Source organism: Ascidia mentula, chromosome 6 (genome assembly GCF_947561715.1).
Source record: "Ascidia mentula chromosome 6, kaAscMent1.1, whole genome shotgun sequence".
NCBI lineage: Eukaryota > Metazoa > Chordata > Ascidiacea > Phlebobranchia > Ascidiidae > Ascidia > Ascidia mentula.
Window position 1 is genome coordinate 2,109,427 of NC_138571.1, and position 25,088 is coordinate 2,134,514.

The 25,088-nt window shown below is 37.7% G+C and overlaps 1 protein-coding gene, 1 non-coding gene and 1 pseudogene across 3 annotated transcripts; all 3 read left to right on the top strand.

Annotated features, from left to right (window-relative positions):
- The first annotated feature begins 6,184 nt into the window (after window positions 1-6,184).
- LOC145906606 (uncharacterized) lies at window positions 6,185-7,110 on the top strand (annotated as a pseudogene).
- Window positions 7,111-11,397: 4,287 nt separating this feature from the next.
- On the top strand, window positions 11,398-20,987 carry LOC145906596 (uncharacterized). 2 transcript variants are annotated; one of them, XM_082994049.1, is made up of 16 exons: window positions 11,398-11,462; window positions 11,871-12,027; window positions 14,831-14,953; window positions 15,174-15,271; window positions 16,214-16,430; window positions 16,946-17,107; window positions 17,254-17,394; window positions 17,578-17,739; window positions 18,468-18,536; window positions 18,630-18,727; window positions 18,784-18,966; window positions 19,355-19,598; window positions 19,672-19,743; window positions 19,873-19,967; window positions 20,119-20,230; window positions 20,727-20,987. In XM_082994049.1, exons 4-14 carry the CDS (start codon window positions 15,234-15,236, stop codon window positions 19,888-19,890), a joined length of 1,404 nt encoding a protein of 467 aa, XP_082850175.1. In that variant the 5' UTR covers window positions 11,398-11,462; window positions 11,871-12,027; window positions 14,831-14,953; window positions 15,174-15,233; the 3' UTR covers window positions 19,891-19,967; window positions 20,119-20,230; window positions 20,727-20,987. The 2 variants fall into 2 exon arrangements, with proteins under 2 accessions (XP_082850175.1, XP_082850177.1); XM_082994051.1 differs by lacking the exon at window positions 11,398-11,462 and adding an exon at window positions 11,657-11,751.
- LOC145907513 (U1 spliceosomal RNA) lies at window positions 17,815-17,971 on the top strand. The gene has a single exon (XR_014402898.1). It is a non-coding gene; the product is annotated as a U1 spliceosomal RNA (small nuclear RNA).
- Window positions 20,988-25,088: the final 4,101 nt, after the last annotated feature.

Here is a 25,088-nt window from a genome sequence, read left to right on the forward strand (position 1 = left end):
GATTGAATTTTGGCAAGAGCCCCATAGACAAAAATTTGTTGTTGACCCGAAAATCTATGATATTCGTGCTGCCGTGAAAAGTGCACGTGTGGAAAGGTCGAAACAGCAAGTGACCACGCCTAGATTCCAGAAAACTTGAAAGATATTTTATCTGTGAATACCCGAATGCTGATATTGCGCCGACCTTGATTTCAGTTATTGGCAAAACAAACAAAAAATAACGTCTGTGAAAACTTGCTGTCCGAGCTATTCGTTGTCACGTCCGATATTTCCCCGGTACCTGGGTGGACTCACAAAAAACACTCAACAATCGACGCCCAGTTCATCACAAGGTTGTAATGTGTTTGCTGAATGCACACAGGCATAAACTGAGGAAAATGCTAACATTTGAATATATTTTTAGATGCTGGTCATTCATGCAGCAAAGCTTATTAGTTTTATCTTTCAATCCTTGTTGTAAATTTTATAATTTAAGATTTAAATCGTCTTTATGCAACGTGACATCATATATGAAGGAATGTGGCAAAAATGATAAGCAAAGTGGATCCAATAAATATTAAGCACTTTTCCTGCAATAGTCAGACAATTTCTCTGTACGAGTCTTACAAATACACTTTAATTGTTTTCTTGGTTTATAATATTTGCACTTGTTGTCTTCTGATGCAGTTTTGTGTGTCCCAAAATTTACTGGACGTTTTCCAAACTTGGATTTGTTTGATTGGCACTTCCGTAAACACTTCTTTTTACTGGGTGTCATTTTGTGTTACTCAGCTATGCAATGTACATTAGTATTTCGGTGAATGATTTTTCATTCATTAATGGAAAATTTTTATCGGTTAGTGCAAACGAAGTCATTGAATGATTTGAGGAATGTGTGAATTGTGTATTATTAGTACCTATGGGCTATTGTTGACGCGAAATGTCAGCAAAACGTACGCAAGTCGATTCTAGGTCTCATAAGAATTATTACAGTGATTTCAAACTTTTTTCATCCAAGAATAAATCCTACCCACGCATAATATTGCTGACTTACAATGTGTTTAGCCGTGGCCGATCATTATAGATCAGAGTAAACACTCGACTCAAAATTTAACCTCTGTGCTTCAAAAACATGGCAAGAAAAAGCGCATAGAAAGCAATAAATTTAAATCCTAAGAGCTTTGATTTAAATTGGTCAAACTAAAGTAAAGATTGTTGCATGAAACAATAGAAATATCTTTCTCAACTTGTATTCCTTTCGAAAATTGTAAAATATAAAAAACGAACCTTCAGGTATCGGTTGTCGCTGTGAATTCTATGAAGTCGCACGATCCGACCGGACAATTTAGTAGGATAAACTTAATGTGCTGGCGGCAGTTGGAAAAGAAAAAAAAGGCAATTAAGCCGTATGGGTAACCTAAGCAACCAAACTAACGACGTAAATAAAGTTAAAATAATCCTGGGTATTTATTTGGCAAAAATAAATATGGTGAAAGTAAACACAACTACTTCCAGTTAATCGGAAAACAAAGACAAATTAAGCATAAACAACTCACTTAGAACATTTAGGTGATTAAGCTATATAATTAAATGACGTAATCGACCTAACCGGTAAGCAAATCCAAAAAAGAGAAAAAGGACAAAAAATCAGGGTGGTCAACCGCAGGCTAACAAGAAGCAACAATAGTGCCTGAAGGAGTTTTGTTTTTTAACTGTTGCTGTTTTAGGGTCTAAGCTGTTGGTGTTTTCCATTTTGCGCCTAATTGCTTATCAACAGAGAAAATGTTAAAACTGACTACAGGAAATAGCATGTACAAGTCGATGACCGGCGGATCTGTCTGTACAAATCAATATGTTATATATGTGCAAAAAAGCAATAACAATTTATGTGTTTCGTCTCTGTTGTTTGGTACTCAGTTTTGAGTACTCAACGATTCGACATTTACTGAAAGGTACCACACAGTGGAAATCAGTGTGCCAGCTAGTGCAAAAGCAGCTCTCAATATGTTTTAATCCTCGGACTTCAAAATAAGTAAAAGACGATGAGCGCCAATGCATAATGTTTCTTTCCAACAGAAATGTTAATTTCGCCTATTACTGCAGTTTTTGTCCAAAGAGAATAGCAATGAAATAAAAAATTAACAACACAACAAAACCCATCAGTGATTTCACTTTAGGGATTGACAAGACAAAAAATATAGCCGATAAAACGTTAAAACTTTTTCTGTGACAAGCGGCCATGGTCACACGTACACAAAACGCCAAGAGACCACACTCAAGTAGATTATGGCAAAAATGTTCAGGGATCCACCAGCAACGGTTATCACAATGTCGCAGGTCCGGCATTTTTTGCCCCTATTCAAAACTTATAAACTCGCACCTGAACAACTGCAACTGGCGAAGTGGACTTACCGACGCGCCTCGTACATGCTGCGGGTAACATACTTCTTCTAGAACACCTTCTAAATCCTGTCAGTGTGCTTCTGTAAGATACATTTATTTTCTCTCTAGGGCCGCGCACGTCCCACCCAATTTTAATGCCAGAGCGACATTAAGAAACCATGCTGGTTCCACGTCAGAGATGAATTTTCATCCTTCGGTAACTTATCTACTCAAACTGCTTCACCATTTGATCTTCGAGTTATTCGGATTCAGCTGTTTGCTGGTGAAAACGACAGAGAGATTGGATCAACAACTATTCAGACTCATGCGTTGACGCCATCAAAGCACAGTTAAGACTACTGCTATATAGTAGGCAAAATACTTACACGTGCAATTCACGTTTTAGTAAAATGCTAATTATTTTTTTTGGATGTTTATAGTGGCACTGGACAGATTAAGCCGAAAAAAACGAAAATCAACTTACATCGCGAACTTTTGCGCTTCCCCGCAATATCTCTCTCGGTGTCGTCTGATGTTGCGAAGTGAAATAAACCTAAATGCAAGTGTGAATGGAAATCATTATTCACTAAATCAAGCAGAACAAATTAAACGTACATTTTGCCACAATCCTCACAAACCGCACTTCGGTTGCACTTATTTTCATATGACGTGGCCTCATCGGTTTTAGCCAAATGCATGTCACAAAATCCGCAATGAAGTCTTGCACGCATGTTTTTGCCGGCTTTCAAGATGTGCGATAATAAATCAAAAGCTAGGATTTATAGTGTGCCGCACCGCCTCCAATCGTGAGGTTCCTGAATCTCTCAATTGGCTCAACCCTTTATAACCCTTTATAAGCTTGTCAAAGATGGGCACGCCCCTTTGAAAAGGGAAATAGGTAAAATATGAAACTATCAGATGGATCAAGAAAAAAGAAATGCGCAGATGCGTATGTAGGTATCGAACCCGTGGGGTTTTTGTTGTCAAATTCTGAACATACGCGGGTAAGGTATCAAAACAAGGACCCAGCCATAATCTGATAAGGACAAAATACCTTATGGTCGAATGTGTAGCCTGGTTCGTGACAAACAGACTGCGCATGGAATTAAGAAATATTGGAAATAAACAGCAGAAAAGGAAATACGTGAGACTACGATCGAATCATACAGGAAGCAATTTACCCGCCATACAAGAGATTTGCGAAGATAAAGATCAGCCAGGCATAGATGCACTAGGACGGAACAGCTAACAATCCGAAGAAGCGGGGTGAGACCTGGGGGATGACAAAAAGAAGACACGCAGGGAAAGTCTCTCCCAATCTCTGCTCCCTTTTCGGTTGAGGGAGAATTCTATCGTACTCCCAGTCAAGAAAGGAAAACACAGAGTATCTGCAAGTGTCTCCGTGAGACAATTCCCCATTAAAAATGCATACGTATGAAACGGAAAGAGTATCTCAGAGACAGGAAGGAAGTATCTGAAATTCTCTCATCTGCTACCCACATACTACCTATCTCCCTAACTTAGATCGGGATGGACATTTCATAAAAGCACGAATAATTGGCCAATTAAAGGGTTCATATTTCCATAAATACAGTTCGACGTTGACCGAAAGGTGAAAATCTGTGTTCCTGTTATTTTAAAAGCAAGCGCATTGCCACAATCAACAAGTCGAAACACTGTATGTACCCAGTATGCAACTCTTAATGAATAGTGTGGCTCAATTAGCACGTATACAGTCCGACTTGTTTCTTTCATTTTCATCTATCTGAATTTATTTAAAATCCCAAAACCAAACGCTCAAATTCGCCACAGCAACAGCACATGAATACTCGACCAACTGCGTCAATGTTGGCATAACAAAAGCTCTCTGAAACAAACCTTGTGTCAAATCCACGATATACCTATTAGCAACGAAAAAAAATAGATTTCTGGTACTTCGCGAATAAAAGGAATCAGTGATTCGGCTTTAAAGTCTTACATATTCAAACTATGACATAATCAACATTTCAACGAAGTTGTCATTTAATTTATTGGCTGAAACTTGTATGTATAGATAGTCTCACAATAAATAAAGTTTACTTAATACTAACTGTCAAATCAACACCATAGAGTATAAATTGAACTAATAATCTTTGCTGCACGAAGGTACAGCATAAATTAAAGTGAAATTTCCATCTTATCTTCCCCGATTGAGAACATATGTGTAGTGAATTATAACGTATTTTTATCGCTTTTCAATGTTTTCACCAACATTCGTTCATTAACGCACGTCATTCTAATTCGCCTCGTCACGACTCGTGCGATTTTAATCCGATTATGCGAACTCTTGCACGAGATAGAAATTACTTTTAGTCAGCTTCGCAAGGACAGAAATCCACAAAGCAAGAACGAAGGGCAACGCCTGCTTTGAGAGGAAGGCGGTTTTTACTCCAAACAATTTTGCTGCCACACTCACGGAATGCAGTTGAATAATTTGACTGTCAGTTAGTGGAATTTGCTACTTTCAGCTACTGTCGTAGAGCTGGAAAACATGGATACTCTTCTGACGATTTTGAAGTTCACTGATGATATGTAGCGCATTAACGGGAAAGCAATTATCTCGCTTATACCATTGAGTAAACAGGCATTGGTTGCCAACACCATCTATTGTTTCTGAGGCTTTGGATACTGTGCAGCACACCAACGAGTCACAAACACATCGCACAGAGTTGAACGACCTCCATCTTCAGAATATTTTGACGCTTTTACTCGGTTATCCACAGTCATCTCGGCAACCTCGACAAAAAGTGTTCCATATTATTCATGTTTTTTCTCACCCTACTACCTGCATCATCAACCAGCTCACTGCCTTCAAGTTTGTTTCAACAGATTTGTCACGCAAACACGGTGGCCAGAGGTAATTCCCACTCAAGTTGCCACCGCCATAACCTGCGCCTACGCTTTTATCTACTATAAAACTTAACGTTGTGGTATTCCAGCCCACATGTTGTCCGATCGAGGACCGCAGTTCACTTCGGTGTAATCAACCAACTTTTGGGAATTCAACTTCAACCACCTCCTATCACCCACACCCCAATGGAATAATAGAGAGTTTATTGTCACCTTAAAAGTGTGATCATGAATCGTCTCAACAATTCCATCGGGTTGTCGAGCTACTTTCGATCTTGTTGGGACTTAATTAGGACTACCCCAAAAGAAGACAGGCAAAAGTCTTCAGCTGTGATGGTTTATGGCATATTATTGATGGTATCTGGGTTGTTTATTTATCTAATTAAAAAAGAACCGACAACGTTTTAATTCCACTTCCAGGAATTTGCTCAAATATCTGCTTCCGACGCCCATGTCGATGCTCAACAACGTCTGCGTAAGTCGATTGAATACGTTTAAGCTCGACATCAACACATAGCAATAGATAAGCTAAAGCTAGAAGCTTGACTTGTCAGTGCCAGCTAATGTTGTGCACCCCGGCCACGGAGAAGATCTCGACGCCCCTCAAGAAAGTTATCTTCACTGATGAAAACTTTCTGGAAAGTGTCATAAAGTTAGGTTCATTTGCTAAACTTTAAAGTCCTTAAAAGGAAGCTAACAATCCACGACCTGGTAGCGCACAGTCATTAATCTTCGGTTTAATAGTAAAGTTGAATGGATCTTTTGTTTTCTGTTATATATTGTGTTTGTGTTGCAATTACCACGTGTGCTCGTTGAAGCGTAACGACCGCTTTATAAGCACTCTGTATGCCGGAGAGGTCATTACAATAAATTACTCGAGGAAAGCGTGTATGTGGCTGTACCTGAAGGCAAATACTTTACACTGGCGACGAGGATGGGATCGTCTTACTTGGGAAGTGTTGGTGACTTTTGTGCTGAAACGGAAACATGGCCAACGTACGTGGAAAGAATTGAACAGTTCTTCAAAATTAATGACATTCCTAATGACAAAAAGGTACCGGCGCTTTTGAATTTTGTTGGTGCTAAGACATACAGTCTTTTGAAAGATTTGGTTGCACCCTCCAAAACTTACTCAAAAACGTACAAGGAAATTGTGAAAATTTTAACAGAACATTTTTGCCCTACGACCCTCAAAATTTCTGAACGTTTTAAATTTGGAAAGCGTGATCAAATTCCTGGAGAATCTGTAAATCAGTATGTTGCTGTTATCAGAAAGTTAAGTGAAAATTGTCAGTACGGTGATTTTTTGGACGATGCATTAACTCAAAGATTTGTTTGTGGTATACTTTCGGAGACCACACAGCGGCGTTTGTTAATTGAAAGTAATTTGAACTTTTCCCAAGCCGTGCTAATAGCTAACACTTTGGAAAAAGCCGATGCTGATACAAAAATAATGAGAAATAATGACATGTCCATTAACAAGTTTAGTAGAAATGAAAATCTAAGAAACCGAAGAGCGTGTGGCAGATGTGGTCGCTCTGGTCATGAAGAATTCAATTGCTTTCAAAAGTGCCACGTGTTACAAGTGTGGAAGAATTGGTCATATTGCATCGACTTGTCGGAATCGAAGCAAGCGAAATTTAAACTACATTGCTTCCGAAGATCAACAGGTGCCAGTAAAATGTTGTTTAAATTCCATTGGTGTTACAGAAAATGATAATATAGTGCTTCGACCCCTAATTAACGTAAAACCTGTTATAATGGAACTAGATACTGGGTCTGCACTGTCTATTATGTCCGAAGCTGATTACAAAAAAATGTTTAAAGGCTCCACACTTCAACCAACAAGCATTGTTTTAAAAACTTATTCAAATGAGAGAATCATTCCTCTGGGGTTTCTGCGAGTTACGGTGGAATACCGATCTACCCGTTTATACTTGAACCTTTATGTTGTGGAAATAAATGGTCCGACTTTATTTGGTCGTGAGTGGCTGCGTGCCTTTTGTAAATCTGGAAGTCATGAAGTTTTTAGTTGTTTGAAGTTTAATGTAACAAACTGTCCGCTGGTCACCGGGTTTCCAGAGGTGTTTGATGACAAATTAGGAACATTAAAAAAAATAAAAGGAAAATTATATCTTAAATCTAACGCAAAACCTGTTTTCTGTAAGGCCAGATCACTTCCATACTCCATAAAGCAAAAAGTTGAAGCTGAATTAGAGAGGCTGACATCTGAAGGGATATTGGAGTCCGTTCCTTACAGTGAGTGGGCAACCCCTGTCGTACCCGTGTTGAAAAAGGATGGCTCCGTAAGATTGTGCGGAGATTTTAAAGTAACTTTAAATCCAGTCTTAAACATAGAGCAATATCCCTTGCCTAAAGTAACTGATATTTTTGCCACGTTAGCTGGAGGAAATCGTTTTACAAAACTGGATTTAAAAAATGCGTATTTGCAAATGACAATGGAAGACGAATGTAAACATTTGCTTACCATTAATACGCACAAAGGACTCTTTCGTTACAACCGCCTAGTTTTTGGGGTAGCTTCAGCCCCGGCATTATGGCAAAAGGCTATGGATCAAGTGTTGCAAGGGTTAAAAGGAGTACAATGTTTATTGGATGATATGATAATAACTGGAGCAACAGATCTAGAACATACAGAAAATCTGCGAAATGTTCTCCAGCGATTGTCGTCTTATGGGTTAAAAGTCAATCCGAACAAGTGTGAGTTTTTCAAGAATCAAATTGAATTTTGTGGCCATGTTGTAGATAAAGAGGGATTGCATAAATCACAAGATAAAATTGAGGCGGTCACGAATTGTCCGACCCCACAGAATGTGTCCCAGCTTCGTTCGTTCCTTGGCCTAGTTAATTATTATCATCGATTTTTGCCCAATCTGTCATATTTGTTGCATCCGTTATGTGAACTTTTAGAGAAAGGTCGTAGATGGAACTGGTCCTTGGAATGCATTCAGTCATTTAATAAAGCTCGTAAACTGATGGCTTCTGATAAGGTTCTTACGCATTATGACGTAAATTTGCCAATTAAGTTAGCATGTGATGCATCGCCATACGGCATTGGTGCAGTTATGTCACATGTAATGCCGGAAGGCATTGAGCGACCAATTGCGTACATCTCGAGATCTCTGTCTAAGTCCGAGAAAAACTATTCGCAAATTGATAAAGAAGCTTTAGCAATTGTGTGGGCTGTGCAAAAGTTTCACATTTACTTGTTTGGTCGACATTTTACGCTTGTGACTGACCACGAGCCTCTCACTTCTATATTTCATCCAAAAAGAAGCATTCCTGTAATGTCGGCATAACGGCCGAGGATATTGCTAAACACACACGTTCAGATAAAATTTTGTCACGGGTGTTTGCTTGCGTGACATCGGGCAATTGGGTGCCGGAAAGTGCCAATATGCCATATTATTATCGAAGAAATGAGTTATCCACATTTTACGGATGTTTGGTTTGGGGACCCAGAGTGGTTATTCCAGAAAATCTAAGGTCCTCTATTTTGCAGGAATTACACAACGGACACCTGGGTGTTGTGAAAATGAAACAAATCGCACGAAATTACGTCTGGTGGCCCAACCTTGATAAACATATTGAAGAATTGTCCAAGAACTGTTCGGGGTGCTTACAAAATAGGAACGTACCACCTGTAGTAAAATACCACCCCTGGCAAACTTGTGTTAAACCATGGCAACGCATACATATAGACTTTGCAGGTCCTGTGGAAAACCACATGCTCTTGGTGATCGTGGATGCCTATTCTAAGTGGCCAGAGGTAATCCCAATGCATTCCACCACGGCGGCTGCAACTATAGACGAACTTCGCAACGTTTTCTCGAGGAACGGTATTCCGGAAAAGATTGTTTCTGACAATGGTCCTCAATTCATTTCACAGGAGTTCCAGACGTTCCTGAAGATGAACGGTATTCGTCATATGAAGACTCCTCCATACTCACCAGCCACAAACGGCCAAGCGGAGAGATTTGTACAAACCGTAAAGAGAGGTTTACAGTCGATGTCAAACGAAACCGGGAGCATCAAAAGCAAACTGTCAAGATTTTTGCTGTCCTACCGCAATGCTCCTCATGCATTGTTAGGAGAGTCCCCTGCCAAGCTGTTCATCAAGCGCAATCTGAGAACCCGCCTGGATCTTGTTCAACCCGCGGGAGAGGGAAGGGTCGAGAAATGTGTAGAAAAGCACATCGACAAACACCACGGGCAACGGCCACGAACATTTGCAGTTGGTCAAAAAGTGGCAGCCCTAGATTATCGCGCTCGTAGTAAGCGTTGGGCAGTTGGCGTCATTGAAAAAGTTCTCGGGCCACTGACCTATCTTGTACGTGTAAATTGTAAATTTATTTGGAAGCGTCACATTAATCAGTTAATTGACATGTCGGGAAATAACGTTCGTGATATTGTACAATGTAATTCGCCGTGTTTCGACGATTTTGTTTTTGATAACCGTTCCAACCTTTCGAACGACACTCATGCTCGTTATCCTACGAGAACTCGACATCCGCCAACCAGATATGGATGTGAGAATTAGGATTTGTTTGTAGGGAGGATTGTTATATATTGTGTTTGTGTTGCAATTACCACGTGTGCTCGTTGAAGCGTAACGACCGCTTTATAAGCACTCTGTATGCCGGAGAGGTCATTACAATAAATTACTCGAGGAAAGCGTGTATGTGGCTGTACCTGAAGGCAAATACTTTACATTTTCAACGCTTATTTTTCTATTTTTACTTCAATAAAAAATGACAGTTTGTAGGAATGTTTGTGAAAGAACGTAAAACCAAATCCCATGATAGCGACAGGAAAGATGTGGCGTTTAACGCAATAGTGCATCGCTTTATGAAAAACCTACATAGGTCTTTCATTTCTATGCAAATAAATAATATAAGGTTACAGCGGTTTCATCTTACCGTTAGTGGGCGTTAGAAATCTATTTTCACACAACGCTATTTTTTTATCTCAAGTGTTTCAACCTTTCATACATTCTTGGGTGTAGTTAGTGGCAGCATCACGACAAAGTTGGAAGAAACAATAAAAGCTAGGTTTTCAGCTTCTGTAATTCAGGTCTTTACTATTGGCAATCAGATGTTGTCAAAATCTGCCAGCAAGTTAAGCTCAAAGTTGTTGTCATTTTTGTTTGTGTTGTAATATGTTTACCAAGTGTATTAACAAGCAGTCAAATTTCGTATATTTTGGCACGCAAACTCGCATGAGTTGTGTAAACTCTCCTTCAGTTCCCCCATAGTTCGGTCATGCATAAAACGTAGTAAAAACACTACTGTGACGTCGCAATCGGTCATAATTGCAAATTACGGTTTATTAATTCCGTGACAAGTTTTATTGCGAATCACCATGTGGGTAAAGTAAAGTAGGTGTTTTTAGTTTAATTTAACAATATTCATTCCTATGACAACCACAACCAGTAGCGCAGAATTGTTTATACAGACAAGTAAATATCATAGATTATACGAATATTTTGTAAGATTGTTGCAGGGTTATGCTGGGTACTGAGATAGAAATCATCATGTCGGTTTTGTAAACATTTTGTTTAGCCTAAAATTGGAGCAAACTATAATACAATTTAAGCGACGGCAACGATCGATCAAATGAGCTTTATTATCCTTGACCACTCACATGCCTAGCCTATTCACATGCCAACATTGCTTCTAATGTATAAAACAAGACGGCTAAATAGAATGATTTTATTTGATTCGCGTTGTAGTTTGTTTTAGTTTTTCGTGATAAAGCAAACGTTCAGGTTGAAAGCTCTAATTTTTTTTTCTTTTGCTTTGAATAAGTCCCTAATTTGCCATTTCGCTTCGACGTGACCTTGATATGTCAATTCCCAAGGTTGTATTTGCATACCGGTATGTCTTTACTGATGTAGGAAGTTTTTCTAAAGAATTATTGTAGTTTATTGGTCTACCTTGAGCATTTTCTCATCAGGACCAAGATTTCCTTACGTAGTTGAGCATTACGAAGCTCACATCAAACGTAAACAAAACATTGGTGTCGATTAACAGTTGTTCATAATGTAAAACGCTGGTTGTGTGAATAATTCTGTAAGATTTCTGTTTCACCAGTTTTGGCAGATTAGCTCGAGGTTGGTATAATGAACTGATTTCCCAAACTTGTAAATATGACGTAGCGTTCAACTTGCCTGAACACCAGACTCGGTTATCGTGAGTATTTTTGTTTTTCCAACTTTTGTTTTCCAGCGCAATCTTTTGTTCCAGTGTATCGCAGACAAAACACTTCTATGGTGTCGCAACATTTCAGCATTGTTATGAGTGACGCGTAGCGCGGAGAAAAGAAACAATATTAGCTAAACATACTGTGCGTTTTTAACTGAACGATTGCCATGTTAAAATTTAGATACATTTAACAACTTTTCGACAGTCAAAATGAATGGTAATATTCCTGCAGCAACCACGATCAAGAGCACATTTTAATTAAATTTTGATCACTCAGGTAAATCCATCAACAAATTCATACATTTTATGTTCACCATATATCAAACAAATGCAATCTTTTATTTCCATTACCACACATTTACTCTTCTTACTTGTTGCACAATTAACATTTTGTAGGAATGTGATGAAAGAAGGGCAAAACCCATCAAGCAGGAACGATTTGGCATTTGAGAAGCAGCGAGGCGCTATTATTTTTGTCATTTAAACGCCAGCTTGGGTGTAATGTCTCGCTAAATTACTGAAGGCGACTCAATGGAGCGGTTGGCCGACTCGTGTAAGACGATTTTATTATTAATACTACTATCTAAAGTTGGATAATGTTTTAATTGATACAAACGCGAGAAAAACAAATGTAGGTTTTTGCCTTTGCATTTTTAGGCAATTATTTGTGATTTTGCGCTGATGCAACCTTGATATTTCAATTTGTTAGGTTGTATTTGCATACTGGTGTGTCTTTATTCATGAATGAAGTTTTTTCTTAAGATTCTCCTCATGTAGATCACCAGTCTTCCTTCACTAGTTTCGTATCAGCGCCAAGAATTCTTGTGATTAACGTTGCGTAGTGCAACATAACGAAGCTCACATCAAACGTAAACAAAACATTGGTGTCAAGTAACAGTTAATTTATAAGGTGAAATGCTGGTTGTTGGAATAATTCTGTAAAAAATGGCTGCAGGGTAATGCTTTGTACAGAGATGCTGTTTCATAACATTCGGTCTCATCCATCCATATTTCTTTTCGAAGATAAGTTTACATTACGGTATTATTTAACTCATTTCTAGGCAAAAAATAAACAGAATATAAAATTGTTTTAACTTAACGTTAGTTGGCGCCAGAGATGCATTTTCATCCTTGAATGTTTTTAGTTAAAACTGTTCCAGTTTCTAAAACTTTAGTAAAAAGTTACTGGCAGCATCAACATTTCTATATCATTTGTATAGTATCGATTATCAGTTTTGGCAACTTGTGCCAATTTAGGTCGAGGTTGGTAATGATAATAATATATTCTCAAACTTGCAAAAATGACGTAGCATTAAACTTGTCTGAACGTCGTGTCAGATTATGTGTATCCATGTTTGTTCAACTTTTGTTTTGCAACGTATTCTGTTGTTCCAGTGTATTAGCAATCGGTAAACTTTATACTTTCCCCCATGAGCAAATAAATTCATTGATTTAAAACAGTTTTATTTTTTTTGAATTAACACGTAACACAAGTAGTTACGCTATGTTCTGAGAATATTCTTCTGCTTCGTAATCGTTTTATTTCGTTACCGGTTGTTAACATGTCAAACAGTTCGTTGTTAAATGTTATCAATTACCGAAACAGTCAGCGTGTGGCACGCTACATCATAATATCCACTGTTTTAAAACGTATATTGAAATGAGTAGGTTCAAAGGCTTCGCAGCCAAGGCATTGTATCCATGCTAGATCAGCCACTTTTCCCGACAAGTCGGACCGTGATCTGAAAAATCAAGCCTGTTAACCTTATGATCAGAATATTGGAGCTGTGATCGCCAAATGTAAAGGGCCTGCGCAGTGGGGCGATCCCGCCTTGCTATGCGTAAGCATGGCATTACTTCTGCGTTGTCTGATTACGGTGGTGGAGATCCTCTACGCATGTGAAGGTCGCCTGACAAGTTGTGCGCTTGCGCACCAGTGTAACTCGGTCACAATATACCCAGTGAAGCCACTGAGCTCCTGCAGCTCAGTTGGTGGAGCGTTGGGCCTGGTTAGCCCAGGGTCGTGAGTTCAAACCTTACGGAAGCTTGATTTTCAGATCTCGCTCCGACTTTTCGGGAAAAGTGACTGATCCAGCTTGGCTACAATGCCTTGGCTGCGAAGCCTTTGAACCTTATGAACAGAATATTAGAGCTGTGATCGCCAAATATAAAGGACCTGCGCAGTGGGGCGATCCTGCCTTGTTATGCGAAAGCATGGCATTACTTCTGCCTTTTCTGATTACGGTGGTGAAGGTCGCCTGACAAGTTGTGCGCTTGCGCACCAGTGTAACGTGGCCACAATATACCCAGTGAAGCCACTGTATTAGTTCCTCTTATGTGCTGTCAAGCATCAAATGCAGACAAAGCACTTTTGCGACGTCGCAACTTTACATTATGTCGAGTTGGAAAGAAGTGTTTGTGGTTGTTTATTTCGTAGCGTTGCGACGCGTAGCGCGGAGAAAAGAAACAATGATAGCTAAACATACAGTGCGTTTTTAACTGAACGATTGCTACTCTCTAACCCAAAGTCAATCGATCAGTTTAATATATAAGTAACAGTCGCACGAGTATTAACAAAAACAAAACGTATGCATACAGGGTCATTATACTTGCTGCATTAACAATTATTTTTTTCATTTCCCAATCAATTACAATTGCCGAGCAGATGTTTCTTTCCTTAACATACCAATGATTCTTCAATCTCTTCTAATGAGCAACGAATACAAACTCTAAAGGTTTTGGTGGGTTGGAAATGCCCTTTTCGAACTCCAACATAACAAAACAAAATTATGTGTGACAATTTGAATAGGCTATGAATGGATGCCGGTCAGCAGCATGTGGCACTGCTCTTTCTTCAGTGCTCATTTTTATTCGTTAAGGCTGCCTTCCTTCGATCGCTAATGATCTCAGTTTCACAAAGTTTATGTACAATTTTTTTATTGCCAAGTGCCGTTAGTACCTAAGGCAGACAGGATATCTTTTCTATTGTTACATTGCATTTGTCATGGAAGGCATTTTCAATACAAGAGAATGCCAGGCACAGAACTTGCAAAGCGAATAGTAGAAAGGAAATGACATCAGCAGCGGAACGTGTAAATAGAATTCGAAAACACTAAACTGCGAATGCCGTGGCTGGTGCCGTAATACACATATATGATGGTAATTACCAATCCTCGCATCGAAAACCAACTAATTTTTAACACACATTGCCACAAAACTAAGATTGCCAAGGCCAATAATGCGTTAAAAGGGTAAAGCAATATTATATAATATATTATATATGTTGCGTTTTAAAGCGTGTTCTTGTACTGACTCCTTGTATCCGACACCAATCAGGTAAACAATCTTTTACTTAGATGGCTGAAACGTACGGCAGCAGTCCAAATGAAACCACAAGTTGAATGGAATCCAATATGGCCTATATAAAGCATGAACACAAGTCACAAGTGCCCGCTAGGCATGTCCGGGCGGACCAACAGGTTACGGCACTTTATAGTCCTTTATTGTTTTAGAGCCAGGGCGGTGGTTGTTTAAAAGTCTGTAATTAGTTCTGCACCGTTTGGGTTTACCTTTTGTACGTGGGAAACCGGTCACAAATATAAACAATGGCAATAATGCATGTTTCATATTATTATACGCTGCGTTCGCTGCACTGTAATTCTTGCACTAAATAATATTTTGATTTTGATTTTTATACAGATTTTTAGATTTTGTAAAGGTCGATCTGGGAATTGACTTGATCTGTATATTTAAACCAGCATGGTTCGAAAAAAATCCATACATCCTTCTCACAAAAGGTATACAATTGCCGCAACATCAGTTTTGTGCCAGAAGGTGTTTAGACCAACAGCGTTATGCGACTAAGCAAGTGCTCTATAGACTACACTAAAGTGTATTGTCATGCGAATATTTCAACAATGCAATATTAAAAAACAGCTATTGTGCATTTAGATTGAGTGATTATTTATTTCATAATGAAAATATCAACTTTGAACGATTGTCCTGGCATCAAAAAGATACATTTTCAGCTGAAACAGACATACGAAATTGTTCTGAGGTTCAGTCTCTTTGTAACTTAAAATCCACCAAATTACTTTTGCTTTGAAGCAACTTTTTATGACAAATCAGAGCAAAATACAAATGAACAATCACTCAGAGATATTTATGGTCCTAGTCATATCATACCACTACTTTACTTACTGAGATGTTTCCATCGTCATTTAGTCTGTTTTGAATGACTTTTGAATAATTTGGTGAAAGTAAACATGCCTTATGGGCCACTCAAATACACTGGCTTAAATCTCACAGGCCATATTTTTAAAAATATGAATAAATCTATCATGGTGACTTGATTTTCAAAACAATACAACGATATGTTCCTGAAATCTGTGTGCAGTTCCATTTTTTCAATAGCAAATATGGAACTCACCAAGTGGGATTTAAAAAATATAATCTTGGCTCTAAATGCAAACTTAGGGTAGCCCCTGTTTTAATTGTGTTAAAGTTTTGCACATGTTGCTGTACACATGTACATGGTTATATTGTAACCTTTGTATGTGCTTATACAGACTGATGTGTGTAGCAACCCTGACTTCTATATGTCTGTTTTTCAACTTTAGCAGTTGCAGAAACTGATGATGCCACGTTGGGCGAAATATATTTCATCAAAATCCAAAGAATAGAAATTAAAAATTTTGTATTTTTGGGTTGATTTAACGCTCATTCTTACCTATTTCCAGACAAGCTCTTTCGACAACATTAGAAAGAAAGGTGACAAGGAGACTGGAGATAGAGGAAATACTATGTGAATGCAGGAGGGCGTACGAAACAAATGATGAAGAGATAATTTCTTTAGAAGCTTCCTCGCTTCCTGATTGCCTCAATCTAAGTTGGTGTGAAGTTACTCCGGAAGAGATTGAAGCGCTCTCCTATGTTATTAAAAGAAGAGACAAACCGGTATTCCATCATAAAATTATAAAACTGCTGTTTGCATGGTATCATAATTTAGCAAGTTGCGGTATAGTGCAATAGACTTATGGGCGTATCCAGGGTCCGGACACCACCCATGTCAATTAGTTTAATTGGTGAACACGTTGCCAATATTACGCTTGTTGAAAACAACTGCTAGCGCTCGCAAAGAGGCATACAAGGCCTCCGCATGTAAAATAGTTTTATTTACACGTTTTCTTGATAACGTTAGCCCACATTTTATCCTTTTTGGTTACAAATATATTCAAGCCTTTCTTTCAAAGTAGTAGTAACAAAAATACTGCGCAAGCACTACCACAAAAACTCTTCGTCTTGTACTTTATCTAAACTTCTTTTAAATTTGTAAGTATATCAGTACGCAGGACGTGTGTTCATTATAATTTGTTGAATGACATTTGTGTTGGCAGAAAACCGGGGAACAAACAACTTCCTTATTTGCAATCTAACAAATATCCTTATTTTACGATTATTGTTTCATTCAGATAAAGAAAATCATACTTTCCTGGAACAAGATAGGAGAAAGAGGAGCAGCGGCATTGGCTCGTTGCATTCACAACATTGAAGAACTTGATATGAGTGTTTGTGACATTGGAGATGAGGTTGTGGAAATTCTCTCAGAGAAGATTAATGATTTGCAAAAACCTGTAAGATACGATTAATTTTTTACGTGGTACCCATTATGGCAACAATGTTAAGTGTTCAGAATTTTTTTTACGTGAATAAACTTGTCACTGAAAACAGGTCTTTGTTGAACTTCTGTGGCAAAATTTGTTGTGTATCTGTTGTTTAGATGAAAGATCTGGATTTAAACCTCAACAATGTGACGGATGTAGGTGCTGAGTCATTGGCTGGATGTATGCACAAAACAAAAAGTTTGTCGGTAATAGGTAACAAAATTACAAAGGCAGGAAGGGATCTCATCATTTCCAAAGTAAAGAAATAACATATGCATGCTTTTGTGAAAACACAGTTCTAAACTGTTTTCATTACAATTTCACCTGATCTAGAGATTTAAAATTTTGTTATTTGCAACATTAACAGTAAAAAGAGTCTTCTCATAAATATCATAAATATCACATAACTTTTTATATGGAAACAACGGTATATTATCCAGACACATGAAAAATACGAAGTAATTCAGTCAAAATCATCAGTTGTTGGTGTGGAAGGTGACAAACTTGATGTGATGGGTTGTATTGTTGATATTCCTCCTAATGCACTGGAGACAAATGTAAAAATTTGGTTAAGAAGTTACTACGGAAATATCAAGCCAAATGTAAGTGGTTTTATAAATGCGATGTGAATACAGGATTTTCCTGTCAAAACATATTAACTGCTTTCTAACGCTCAATATCATACCTGGCGGGGGCATTGTTCAGGGCGGCAGTGGGCCCAGGGCGAGGCTTAGTCATTGCACTTTGGCTTAGCTGACCCTAGCGATTACTCCAAATGTGGGTATTTGGCCACACAATTTCTGCTAGTGGAGACTGCATTCGTGCAAATTTTTAGTATCAACATTTTATTCCACAAATCATGTTGGGAGCTTATCAACGTTAATGCACATACTGAGTGATTGGCTTTTGTCCCCAAAACCTATTCCTGTAGCTTTGTTTATTCAATTTCTAATTTACTGACTTGTAAGTCATTTACCCATGAACGTCCATTAGTGCAATTCAAAAATTAATGATGTAGCTGTACACAACAAGGATTTGTGGAGCCTGCAGGAGGATCCTAAGCCATTCTAGCTAAAATTATGTCCTTTGAGGGTGCTTTAAGCAACTACCACGCAACTAATTTTGACCTGAATTTGTAAACAAGATGCGGGTGTCAGTGTGTCAGTAAACGCTCCGTATATGAATATTATATAGGTTATTACGTTAATTGTCGTACAGCAGAACTAATAGACGTTTCCTATCAACGTTTTTACGAAACAAAGACGTGTTTTCTTTCCGGCCGTTTACAATAATCTGTTGTAATTGTTATGTCTCCTGCAATGCAAAGCAGTTCACCAAATATGTCACCATCACTTTACCAACATGTTTTGTGTGTGAAGATCGTCATCAACTTGTTGTGGTAAGTTTAAAAACCTCTTTAAAATGAAGGTAGTTTGTAGTTCCTATGTAGGACATAGATACACGAAATAAAACTGTTCAACAAAATGTTAAGGTTGAGACAAGTGAAGATGGTAAAACATGGGAAGATTATCAAACTTTTCCCTACAGTGGAGATGGGAAGATTGCATTCAAAGTAACTCACTTTACTTGGTAAGTGTATATTGATTACAAAATAAATGCAGGACAATTAATTTTTTTGCATTTAGGTTCCAAACATTGTTACAAAATTTCTTTTCTTGGTCAAAAAATAAAATTGTTATGGGTGGATTTCCATACAAAGAAGATTTTGACTGTGATGAAAGACTCTGGAAATTTTTTATTTGCGATGACCTAAAATTTAATCAAGAGGAATATCCACATCTGGAGAAGTTAACTGAGTTTACTTTAAGGTGAAGAACCAAGCAAATGTTGTGATTAGATGCGGTATTGATCAGTGTCTTGTAAAACCACATTTTCCTGTGTAGGCTTTTTCAATAGAAATTATGTTTTTGGGCCGGGTTCACACTCACGTTTTGCTTTGTTTGTTTTTTACCACCTGCATAAACACCTTTTGGTCACAAGAGGTCGCGAGCGTTCAGCGGATTATGCCCGTTTTCTTTGACTTTCAATTCTTTTCGAAGTTGCATTCCAAAGTGAGCTCACACGCGAACGGCTTGCTCGCAACATTATGTTTGGACCCGGCATTTAAGATGTTTTAGTAATCAATAGATAATTTTGAAACATTCTGCAGTAATACAAAAATTTCAAAAATAGTTTTTTTCTATTTCCCATTGCCAGGTCTTATCAAACTGAAGCAACTCTCATACTTAAAAGTGAAAGTGGTCGAGTTACATTTTTGAAAAATGAAGTCATTTTGATGAATATTTATGCAATCAATTCAACAAAACGTGATATTACTTGGAAGTTTGCTCCACACATTGGTTATGAAACAGTGAATGTTAAATTGAAGTTTGTTGTTGGAGAACCAGAAGAAGCAGATTTTAGTGCGAAAGTTAACATAAAGGAGGAACAACAAAATCAGGTCAGATAATAGAACTTTCATTGTCATTAGCTTTTCAATTGGCATTTTAAAACTGTTTATTCATTGTTTGTAGGAAGACATAAATCAACAATATGATCCAAAAATCCAAAAAGTGCTGAGTCAAGAAATGACGAAAAACAATCAAGTAGGGAAAAAGCGCATTTTCAAAAAGTAGATTAATTGATGCAAAAAATTGTTTTACTTTTTGGGTTATTAAGAATAACAAACAAGAACAAGCTTCATTATGGCAAATAAACTTGTTCTTTTACACCAGGTCAATCTCAGGACATAGAGGCACAAGACTCAAACATAACAGACAGTTTTGTTGGAGTACAGGGTGATGTCCATCAACATTCTGGAAACAGACAGGTAAGATCATTATACTACATGTGAACTATGCGGAATGTTTGTAATGAATGCAAACATCGCTAAGTGTATTTATCTGTAGCCTGCGTTATAATGTTGAACTTCAGTTGCGACTTATATTGGATTTTATATTAACTACGCTTGCTGTTTGCAGGACATTGGACACCAATCTGGGGTAAATATATTCGTAAATCAAAAAATCAATGCGACAGAAACCTCAGGTAAAATGACAAACACTCAACAACTGATGCAAACTTCATCAGAAGGTTTGTATTTTTGTTAACTAAGATAAATGATTTCCATTAACATCGATTGTAGTGAAGATGCACAATTTTGTTACATAATCCGGCAAATATGTTATTTTTTGGGGAATTCGTTTGTTTAGCGTAACACATCCGTAATAAATCTTATTATCTCACTGAAAGTCATTTGATTAAATGGCCATAAATTAATAAACAATCAAGTCACTCTGAGTGTGTTATATTTACCAGTAAACAAGATTAAAATTATTGTCTAAATTAACGCAAACGAAATTGCGGAACAACTTTTATGCACAATGTTGCTGCCAGGAATATATATTATACTTCAATAGTCTGTTCGTCTGACTATTTAAATGTAATTTTTATTGACCGGCTTTTCCCCTGCTATTCAGCTAGTGGCTTCCTTAGTGTAAGAACAGGTGAAACGTCGGTCAATAAAAATTACGTTTAATTGTGTCAGGGAAACAGTAACTAGACAATTATGGTTTTAATTTATTTTTAGATTCTGAATCATCATGCAGCAAAGATTGCTAATTCCATCTTCCAATCCGTGCTGTGTTTGATTGGTTACAATTAGATCCACTTGAACCAATGTAATGTTAATTGCAACAAGTTGTCTAACGTTAACCAACATAGCTGCAAGACAAGTTGGTACAAAAATGTTAAATATGCGACTAAAAACATGTAATAAAATAAAAGCTTTCTTGTTTAGTATTATTGTCTTCAAACTTCTTGTGTTCTATTACTCCATGGATTGTATAATTTCCGCATTACCATTGTCTAAACTCAGCTTGTTTTGTTGATTTGATACTTTTGTAAATACTACTATTAATTGGTTGCCAATGCTTGTGTTTTTCCTTCGTAATACGCAGATGACAAAAGTTACAATGAATCACTGTTTGTTGCGAAGTTTTTATGCCTTTTTTTAAATTTTATTTTTTAACTAAATTAAAGTTTTAATAAAATGTTACCAAGTTATTTACATATTTTGAGCAGTGAGTACTTTTGAGAACAACAACATGAGAAAAAATGTTTTGTAAAACATATTTAATGGCAAATGACTCGAATGTCGACAACCTAATGCCATAAATTCAACAAAAATGAAACCAGAAGGCAGACCTGGTTAGCTCGGAAAGTTTGTACATTGCAAAGCATTGGCATTTTCTTCTCAGGTCTAAGATTTCTTGTGGTCAGAATTCCGTATCCCACATCAAACTTACACAAATCATTGTTGTGACGTAACAGTATTATATTGTGTAGAATGTTGGTTCTACGACAGAGATACATTTCCATCCTTCAGTACTTATTCATTCAAACTGTTTCCGGTTTAAAAACATTAGTGGAAAGTTGTTGCAGCACCAAAATGAAATAGGAAGAACCGTTAAAAACGAGGTTTTAAGCTCCTGTGTTAATGTTTAATGCGTCTGCTATCAGCTTTTTTAACTTTGCCAGTTCATTTAGAAGTTTGTGGTGACTATTTTTGAAGTGACGTAGCTTTAAACTTTGTGAAGGCCATAGTATGATTTGGCTTGTGTTTGAACATCTTAACCTTCACGTTAAAATGTATTCTTTTGTTCAAATGTAATGGCATCCGGTTAAGTTTTCATCGTTCATTTCGGAGAAAAATGCATTGGAGATGGGCAACCTTTGCATCAGTTCCTCTTGTATTCAGTAAACAGTCAAAACGCTATTGTGACATCACAAGCTGTCAGTGTAGCAAGTTGTGGGGAAATAATGATGGTAGATTGATTTCGTGTCATTAGCGCGGAAAGAGAAACGATCATTCGGTATATGTGAAACGTAGAAAAAACATTGCTGCAACTTTTTTGCTTCATATCATGTTTCAAATGTTGGTTGTAGGAATAGTTTTGTTAGATTTTCGCAGGGTCATGTGTGGTACAGACATAGAAATCATCATGTAGTAAAGTGATTGTCATTTTGTTTTAAGCAGCGTTTGTTTTCGCTAATTCAATGCAATAAATTATTGCTTCGGTTCATTAGGTCTAAGAACTCCACGAAGCCCCTGCGTTACTGTTTAATGTGTCTTCAATCAGCTTTTTTACTTTGCTGGTTCATGTAGAAGTTGATAGTGATTAATTATGAACAAATTTTCTAGTGCCGTAGCGTTAAACTTTTGTGAAGGCCATAGTATGATATTGCTTGTATTTGAACGTCCTCAACCTTTACGTTAAAATGTATTCTGTTGTTCAAATGTAATGGCATCCGGTTAAGTTTTCATTGTTCATTTCGGAGACAAATGCGTTGGAGATGGTCAACCTTTGCATCAGTTCCTCTTGTATTCAGTAAACAGTCAAAACTGTATTGTGACGTCACAAGCTGTCGGTGTAGCGAGTTGTGAGGAAATGATGATGGTTGATTGATTTCGTGTCATTAGCGCGGAAAGAGAAACGATCATTCGGTAAATATAAACCCATATCAACCGAATCGTTGTTATTTGTAAATAGCAAAGTCAGAAGAGTTGATAATATGCCTGGCAGCATCAGTAATAAATTGTGCAATGTGAAGCTAAACGATTGCAGTCTTGAAATTTAAACTCATGTGACTATTTTTTCAGTCGTCAATAATGAATGTTAACATTCCAATAGAAAACACGACCAGTCGAGCCCAAGTGTTTGGTATAGTGTGATAGCAGAACGGTTCTTTTGCCTCCCGGTATTCAGACAAAAAACGTGAAACGTAGAAAAAACATTGCTGCAACCTTTTTTGCTTTATATCATGTTTCAAACGTTGGTTGTAGAAAAAATTTTACGTGTTTATCGCAGAGTCATGCGTGGTACAGACATAGAAATCATCATGTAGTAAAGTGATTGTAAAATTTTGTTTGGAAATTTTTTGATTAAACTTCCGTCTAAAGATGGTGGCAGATATGAGCAAGACAGGATCGCGCCTTCTTCTCTCATTATTATCCTGATCACTCACAAACTCAGTCTATTCATTTACTTTCCTAACTTAATAAGACGACTGAACAGAATAATGTGTTTCGAAAGGCATTTTATTTTAAATATTTCATGATAATTTAAGTAAACGCTCGGGTTAGCAACAAAATCAATAGAATGAAATCAGCCCTTTTAATACTAAACTATTATTGCAAGACTAGGTGTTGATGCTTGTTCGTAAAACTATTAAATTAGTCGCGAAGAACCAAGCTAGTTCCTGCAACAGACAATTCTAATTCATAGATTTTCTCAAACGAATTTCCAAATATCTAACAATGCGTTACTAACTGTAACATAAACCTTGTATTAGGAAACACAAGAGTAACGAATGCTAGTTTTGCGATTGCCGTTTTATGCAGATTGTTTGTCATTTTGTTCTAATATGAACCTTTTTAACGTGACTTAACTTGCGTGAACGACATTGCAGGTAACTGTTTGTGTTTGAACGTCCGTAACCTTCACGTTGTAATGTATTCTGTTGTTCAAGTGTATTGGCATCCGGTTAAGTTTTTATTGTACATTTCGGATGCAAATGAATTGAAACAGTCAAAACGCTATTGAGATGTCACAAGCTGTCGGTGTAGCGAGTTGTGAGGAAATGATGATGGTAGATTGATTTCGTGTCATTAGCGCGGAAAGAGAAACGATCATTCGGTAAATATAAATCCATATCAACCGAATCGTTGTTATTTGTGAACAGCAAAGTCAGAAGAGTTAATAATATGTCTGGCAGCATCAGTAATAAATTGTGAAATGTGAAGCTAAACGATTGCAGTCTTGAAATTTAAACTCATGTGACAATTTTTACAGCCGTCAAAATCAATGTTAACATTTTACACGACCAGTCAAAAATGTGTTTTGTGTAAGATTTTCGTGCGGGTAGCGAATAGCTAGCTTCGGCACGTTACCCTCTTGTTACAGCTGAACTTTGTTCTCGCCCACCAGAAGGACCTGGATTTTGCCTGTGTTCCGGCAGAAGTGATGCTGCCTTCCTTGGAAGATTCGTGAGTATATTTGGACCGGTATTACCTACCGGCACGGAACTGTGCGCGGTTGGCTGTTGAACTGCATTCAAAACCGAACGATCTGGCATCCTTTCATGCTGAGATCCAGTTATCGATCACGCTTCCCACATTTCAACCTCAACCTCCGCTGCTTGCACCTCATGTTCCACTTCCAATAACTCAAGTTCGTTTGCAATTCTTTGACCTTCAGCTTCTATCTTCTGCCTTTCAGCTAACTGTCGTTTCTTTAAAACGGCCATTTCCTTGCGAACCAAAGCCTCTGTGCGCTTGGTACTTGATCGGGTACTAGAGGTGTGCACAGTAGAAACTGTCACGCCAGTTTGTTTTGACGTGAAGCTGATTTTATCTACATTCTTCGAAGCAGAAGGATTCTTCCGCACGTGTATCGAATTCTTCTTTGCCTATAGCACAGTAGGTGGCATTTCTCTTTTTTCGGTGCTAATTGCTTGTCGTAAAGTATGACTTCATTCACAAGGAATAACTTTTATATTGTTACTTGCATTAAAATGGTTGGCATTTGTAATACAAGAAAAGCGGTCCTTCTAAAATGTGCTCGTGCATCTATGTGGAGCTATGTGCAATTATATGGAGCTATGTGCAACTATGTGCAACTATGTGGAGCTATGTGCAACTATGTGGAGCTATGTGCAACTATGTGTCGCTATGGGGAACTATGTGTCGCTATGTGAACCTATGTGTCGCCATGTGCAACTATGTGCAACTATGTGTCGCTATGTGCAACTATGTGTCGCTATGTGCAACTATGTGCAACTATGTGCACCTATGTGTCGCTATGTGCAACTATGTGTCGCTATGTGCAACTATGTGTCGCTATGTGCAACTATGTGCAACTATGTGTTGCTATGTGGAAGGCTCGCAAGG